General features: G+C 38.7%; 1 protein-coding gene across 1 annotated transcript; it reads left to right on the top strand.

Annotated features, from left to right (window-relative positions):
- Positions 1–978: 978 nt before the first annotated feature.
- Positions 979–7,488, top strand: LOC122401283 (45 kDa calcium-binding protein). The gene is made up of 5 exons (XM_043403336.1): positions 979–1,512; positions 1,801–2,278; positions 2,508–2,771; positions 3,870–4,051; positions 4,356–7,488. The coding sequence occupies exons 1-5, from the start codon at positions 1,495–1,497 to the stop codon at positions 4,530–4,532; spliced, it is 1,119 nt and encodes a 372-aa protein (XP_043259271.1). The 5' UTR covers positions 979–1,494; the 3' UTR covers positions 4,533–7,488.
- Positions 7,489–7,529: the final 41 nt, after the last annotated feature.

Genomic DNA, 7,529 nt, shown 5'->3' with positions numbered 1-7,529 from the left:
AACCGTGTCAAAGTCGCTCGAAAATCAAGGTCATGCTCACTGTTTTCTTTGATTATCATGGTGTTGTTCATTCGGAATTTTTTCCAGATGGACAAACAATAAATAAAGAATATTGTTTGAGCGTCATGAGATGCTTGTGTGAAAATATTCGTCGGAAACGGCCAGATGTGTGGAAAAACAATTCTTGGATCCTGCACCACGATAATGCTCCGTTGCACACATCGATCTTGGTACGCGAATTTTTGGCCAAGAACTCAATAAATGTGATCGAACAAGCACCGTATTCACTAGATATGCCCCCCTGTGACTTTTTCTTATTTCCGAAACTCAAATTACCCCTTCGGGGAAGGCGTTTTGAGTCTGATAGAGGCCATAAAAGAAAATTCGCAGAAAGAGCTGAAGGCGCTACCTTCTTCAGCGTTTAAAAAGTGTTTTGAACACTGGGAGAAGCGTTGGTGTACTGTGCTCCGCTCACTTGAAGTCCCGCGGAAGGAATGCGGGAGAAGTAGAAGGGGCACACGTATTCCCACGCACACATTGGTCTCTAGCTCGCTATTCGTCGCGGCAGTTACACACACATGTGGACTGCCTGAGAGCAAGGGAGCGAGACAGATAAATGGGCGGTCCGACTCCCCTTGCCCCTGTGCCGTCTCGCGGGACTTCAAGTCAGCGGACCACTGTACGTGCATTGCTTCTGATGGGGCCTACTTTGAAGGCGACAAAATAAATTTAGATGATTAAGTAAGCAATCTGAGTTTTATTTACAAATTCCGGGTACTTATTTTACATAATGTATATCCACAATCTAGGAGGTGGCAAAAAAAATTGCAAATTACCTTTTAGTAAAAAGGAAGCCGTACAGTGGCGTATCTGACAAGAAAAAGGACGGAAGTAGATGTTGGAGGAGGACGAGGAGGGTAATGGCGTATAGTGATCAAGACAGAGATGGCGATCGAGAGAAAGGGGACGACAGTGAAAGTGGATCAATACGCCGTTAACGTTTCGCCAGACAGCGTGCGAACAGAGTTTCTCCTTCGTGCTCGTCTATTTTCTATCGAGGAACAGAGCCATAAGAGATAAGAGTGTCAATAGACAGTGTCACAGTGATTCCTCCCGTTTTTGAGCATCATTTACCATAGTCACGGTCGATGATTCGTCTATTCACAACCGAGCAGAACCCTCTGCGACTTCCCCCCGGCTACAAAAACGCGTTCTCCCTTCGTGTTCCTAGCTGTCAAAACATGACAGTCGACGGACAGGTAGTGTCATCGGCGAAGGAAACGCTCGTCGATGGGATTTGCGATTGACAGTGGTGATCTAGTGTCCAGTGACGACGATGGAACTGTTAAAAATGTGTCTTATGAGGCTGTTCGGATCGTTGAAGCATCCACGAAGTAATTGCTGAATCAGGAAGCTCCGATTTTTGGGGACACACCGATGGCTGGGCCCTAGATTAACCCTGAGGATCTATTTGTTCTACGGATCGTGACCGATATGCATTTCTCATACTTTGTGAGTATATTTAAAATGGAAATTTAATGGATCGAAGTGTCTAATGTTATTCCCTCCGTAGACGTATGGTATTTATTATTATTTAATTGTACGTAAAACACTCAGAGGTGGAAACGAGGAAGAGATCAAAGTAATATTTTCAACAGAAATTCCCCCCATTAAAAGTGAAAATAAATTTCTATTTAAATTTCTGCGGAACTCGAAGAAAAAAGAGTTTCGAAGGATAATGTGAGCTTCTTTGTCGCAGAGAAATCTCTATTGAAACGCCCGGCAATTTCCGGTTCACAGTTCCCCAAGATAGTCTGCACGACCAATCTGCGGTGCTTCCGGTACCTCCGTTGGACCGTCCTGGTGCCCCTGGTTATTTACTTTTCCCTCCTGTTCGTCAAGTACCGCAAGAATGTGCCTCTGAAGAGCCTAACCGCGGCATCGACCGAAAAGGACAGCGAGGGCGTCATGATCGAGAATCTGTTCGTCGAGTTGGAAGCGGTGACGGTCGACAAAAAGGATCTAGAGCGTTACAGGGGCATGGGCATCGATCTCAGGGACGAGCAGAGCATAAAGGAGACGGAGGAAGCGGAGAATCGCGAGAGCCCGAGAACACTGCTCGAGGACATATTTCAAAGGGCTGACGCTGACAAGGATCAGCTGTTGGACATCCAGGAACTGGCCAAATGGATCTACCTCAAGATCACTCAACACCTCAGTCGCGCTATGTACGAGAACGTCGTCCTATTTAGGGCGATCGATAAAAATCCACAAAATGGTGAGCATCTGATTCATTTGAAACGATACTTGTAAATTATTAACTGGGACGATTTTTCTAGGGATGCTTGAAACCCTGAGAAAATCAAATTTTAAGGAACTTACAATGACTAAGGACTTCTTACAGAGTTTATTAACTGAATTAGTTATTCCTATGACCTTACTTTCATCGCTGAAACGTATTTATTACCATGTTCGAACTGTATTTAAAAATTGTTTAATGGTTCCAGGCGAGGTGTCGTGGGAGGAGTATCACGCGTACTTTCTACGATCCCACGGGTTTCCCGAGAGCTATGTCAATTCGCACGATAAGAAGCACAGCGACATGTCGCGAACTATGAAAGAGAGCATCATGAGGGACAGAGCAAGATGGTCAGGGGCCGCCAGAAACGACCCGGAGAGGCTGGCTCTGGACGAGTTCCTGGCATTCACGCATCCCGAGTGCAGTCACAGAGCTCTTTTGCAAATGGTGGAGGACCTGTTCGAAAAATTTGGTGAGGCTACGAGAATACTGTGGAGCTGCTCCCGGTAGTGGAGAATCATTATTTCCTTGAAATGTATTTGTGAAGTAGAGCTCATGGTTACTTACAAAAAAGTATAAAACAACATTTCCATACGGCGTCCAACAAATTTATTAAAAATCAAAAACGAAATTTTAAGAAAAATCGACGGGAATTTTTTAACGAAATTGGAAAGGTGCAAATCACTCTAAAAAATTATTTTTGGTTGCAGGGGTCAATTACAATCATTTTTGGTCAACAGACATACCCTCGAAATCCCAACCATTTTCAAGTAAAAAATTCCTTACAGAAAATATAATTTCAGATCAGAAATGTTTCTTCGAAATTTCATGCGTAACTTTGAAACATCATAACCCCTAAACGGAAGAAGGATTTCAAATGGCAAATAACGCGTATTTTAGTGAAGAATATGTAAAAGATCTAACAATATTGAAAAAGTTGTTCCTTGACCCCGTAAAATGAGAAAAACTCGATAAAAGTTGTTCAAACGGCCATAACTTCTACAAAAGTGAATATATTTAAATGAAACTTTTTTTGAAGTAGAGCTCACGGATACCTACAAAAAAGTATTACACAACTTTTCTATAGGGCACCAAACAAATTTATCAAAAATCAAAAACGAATTTTTAAGAAAAATCGACAGGTGCCTAAACGGCGAAAAAAAATTTCAAAAAATTATTTTTAGTTCCGGGGGTCAATTAAAATCATTTTTGGTGAATAGACATACCTCCGAATTCCTACCCACTTTCGAGAAAAAAATTCTTTTCCGAATATATGATGTGGGGCTATGTTTCCCTGAAATTTCATGTATTTCTTTAAAACATCACAACTTTTGAACAGATCGGAGGATTTTAGTGTTCCAAAATGCAAACAATGCGTATTTTAGTGGAGGATATTTAGAAATTGAAAGAATGTTGGGAAAGTTGCTCTTTAACCCCGTAAACTGAGAAAAACACGATAAAGATGTTTCAATTTTCAAACGGCCATAACTCCTACAACAGGGTGTTAAAGAACATGTCTATAGATCGTCAAACAAATTTATTATAAATCAAAAACAAAAAATATTTTCAGATCGTGACGGAGACGAGCAACTGACGGAAGACGAATTTTCGAGTTTTCCCTTCGAAGGAATGGGTTTGGATTTGAGGGAGGATAAACACGAGGCTGCGAGCGGAAGCGAGGAAAGGCGACAGGAGTTTCGACATCTTATAGACCAGGACAAAAACGGGAAGGCGGATCGAAGAGAACTTTCTGTAAGAAGAAAGTGTAATAGTAATACGATAGACGTCAATTATCGGAATTGCAATGATACGATCGGATACAAACATCGGTAAACGCGATCGTACCCTCTTATATTCGAATACAAATATTTGCAGAAGCTATTTTTCACGCTTTTAAATACATAGATACACGTATAAACGCGGTTATTATCACTGATAATCGGCAACTCGCAATAATCGACAATCTTCTACGAAGTAGTTGATAAACTTCTCAACAAGATTTATAAAATGGTTCGTCTGGAATGATTTTTATTCGAATTAAAATGTGTCTTTTCAGATGTATATAGATCCAATCAATCCAAGGCACGCCATTCAGGAAGCTCGACACCTAATTAATCTGTCGGACACGAATCTCGATGGGAAGCTGAATCTTTCGGAGATTCTGAACAAAATGGACTTATTTCTGGGCAGCAAAATGGTGGACACCGAAAGAAGTTTCCACGATGAATTTTGATAATTCGGTAAAAGGAGAGAACTAATTGAAAACGAAAGGCTGAGAAACGATATTTCCTATCATATTTTGTAGAGAAGAATGGTACCCCTTTTGTAATAAAAATTGGGCATTTATTTTAATACTATTTAACGAAGAGTTCCGTGAAATATCGAATAGCATTCGAACGGAGAAAATCGACGATAAATAGTTAAAGTGTCCAATTGTGGTTTCTTTAAATCCTTTTTTTTATAAAGAAGGTCCACTATCGCTAAAGCAGACAATATTTAATGGCTCAATGGAACGACGATCTTTCTCGAGATGAGTTTATAAAATCACTTAATCTCTTATAAAAACACATGGAAACATTTTTTTATTACGGAACAAATTTTTCTTCTACTTTTTCTGTATTTCTAGCATAACGTTGTACACTTCTGCCAAGACAAACAATTACTTTCTTGCATTTTACAAGACATTTATTTGTCCATATTACACACGCATCGATTCGTTCGATTAAATATAAGGAATTGGTTAAATTGTAAGTGATACTCTTGTTTAGCAATAACAGGAAAGTAATATTGTCACGAATATAATTATTGTTTCAAATTTAAAAGAATAATAAAATGTTAGTTTCCCTCGATTATACTTTCGAATTGAAATATTTACACAACTATTCTTTTAGGGACGAAAGATCGTCAATATTACTTTCCATGTATAATATTTTTTAAAACGCGTCTGTGATAGTCTTTGTGACGTAGAATATTATTTATTTGCCTGCAATTCGTAGGACTGAGATACAATGATCGATAAGTGTTCGTTTGTACAATTTCATATTAATTTTGTCCTCGGTAGATGTTACTTTCATTACACGATAGATACGACGAATACTCTGTTCATAAATGTCAAATTAAATCACTTAGGACCGAGTTCTACCATGGAAGTATAGACTGAAAGAAACAATTTTTATTCTATTATTAAATTATCAGAATATGAAATGCCTTTGTCAAAATAACTTCTTAGTAACGAGAAGGAAACGTTAAAATTGAAAGAAAAATGAAATCAGGCATACGAGTTATCCTGAAATAAATAGTAGCTAGAAAACATGGCTTCTATAACGTTCGGATATTTGTTTAAACAATGGCAAAAAGGGTGAACAATGATCAAATTCTCGAATCCGTCCTTTCAATGGATTTTTACTTTTTCTACTGTCTTTCTGTCGGCTATAATATCGATAAAATTCTATTGACTACTTGAGCGTATATTAGAAACTGTTTCGACTGAAATTTAATAGGAGAAAAAGGAATAATTTTTTAGGAGGAAAATGATCAATGTTCCTTTTCGAAAGCATTTGTACCTTGTAACACATTTTTGTACCGTTCACTGTCACAATAAAACTTTTTTGCGAGTACGACTTATTTAACAATTTCTTCGCCGAGATACTTTCAGATTTATAATTATTTTAGAATAAGAGTATTTTTTTTACACGTTCAACTATATGGTGGATGAAAGAAATTTGTCTTAAAAATGGGGAATCGTCAAGGATTCGATCGCACATCTCGATGTCACGATTATTTATTTACATGTTTAAAAAATGCACGACTACAAAATCATTTAAGCAACGATGCGTCCGCTAATTGGCTAGCCTTACGACTAATTACTCTGCGCTTTTAACACGGTTGACAAATAGGCGACACAGCGTTTAATATCGCGAATCCAAGGCCCAGCGAGTACTATGCTTTGAGTCAAACTAATTTCTCAGTCAATAGAGTCAGCAGAACTTGGATTCCGACGGAATAAATCGTTTGGAAGTTCATTTCGAAAGCTTTTCTCGCATAGAAAACGCGGAACGATCTATCGCCTGCGATTCTGCATGGCAAATTGAATACAAAAATGTATAGTACAATTTCTTCGCTCTTCGTTTCGAGGAAAATCGAGGATCGAGACGCGCGGTCCACTTTCAAAACTCGATTTCCTTCAAAAGGAAGAGTAACATGGAAAAAGTATGTCGTATATTATCGATCTAGGTTTTCGTGGAGAATCGTTTCTCGCCACGTCGAACTAAGCCCGATCCGTAAACACGAATTACAGAGACTTTTAAAAGCATATAAACAGCAGTAGCACCCAGTTAAAGCTATGCACACGCTTCCTTCGATTCGCTCTCGATGAAATTTTAAAACATCTCGTTTAACAACATATTATTCGCAAACTGTTGCTTTATATATACAATTCGTCTGTTTTTTTCATCGAAGCATCTTACAAATTCTTACGAAGATCTTACAAAAAGGATCGAAGAGTACTTATTAAGAAAAAGCCATTCTTCCGTACTTAATTTTAAGAAATAACTTAGTAGCTGATTATGTGTTTCGATCGAAACCAGAAAATAAAGTGAAATAAAATGGTAAATAAATAGTACATCGACGTTTCAGAAGTAGTAGGTTTAATTGACGAATCTCTTAAACTATTTTGTGAACTAAACCTCATCTTCACACTCGTTCCCCACCGCGAAAGAATCTGTGAGGAAATTCAACTTAGGGGTGCGAAAATGGAGGATTCAACCTTTAAAGTGACCCCAAGAAGAAAGATATACTTCTATATACGAAGTTGGAAACTAAAAAATTCACGTACAGTCGAAGCACGCGTATCCTCTGATCTTTAAATGCAATTTTACTTAGCCTTAGCCTAAATACTTGAATATCGTTCGATGAAACTTGCAGTTCGAATCAGTTCGAGTGCAGTTTATCTATCCGCTGATAAAACTTGTAGCCTAAAACACATAATCCTTGAACTTCCTGGCTGGTCTCCAGACCACTCAGGCGATTCTCCATTGTCCATAAAATTTCCAGTCCCGATTGGCTTCTACGATAACTTCACGACTCGATTAGTTTGATAAATTTAAAAAGTCACTCGAAAGTTCATTAAGTTCCATTCCATTCGGTCCCGTTTATCGAATTCTAGTTTTCACAGCGTTTAAGGACTAGCCTGAACCGATCATCGGATCAGCCAGTTCCGTTTGACGCAGTC

Source organism: Colletes gigas, unplaced genomic scaffold (genome assembly GCF_013123115.1).
Source record: "Colletes gigas isolate AHSC1104 unplaced genomic scaffold, ASM1312311v1 Colletes_gigas_Sc00023, whole genome shotgun sequence".
NCBI lineage: Eukaryota > Metazoa > Arthropoda > Insecta > Hymenoptera > Colletidae > Colletes > Colletes gigas.
The sequence above is the reverse complement of the archived record's forward strand: the minus strand, read 5'-3'. Positions and strand labels throughout refer to the sequence as shown.

What these genes read in the sequence shown, in the direction of transcription:
- LOC122401283 (XM_043403336.1), top strand. An exon ending in GGACCTGTTCGAAAAATTTG is followed by an intron (nt 2,772 to 3,869) that starts GTGAGGCTACGA and finishes AAATATTTTCAG; the next exon opens with ATCGTGACGGAGACGAGCAA. An exon ending in CGGATCGAAGAGAACTTTCT is followed by an intron (nt 4,052 to 4,355) that starts GTAAGAAGAAAG and finishes GTGTCTTTTCAG; the next exon opens with ATGTATATAGATCCAATCAA.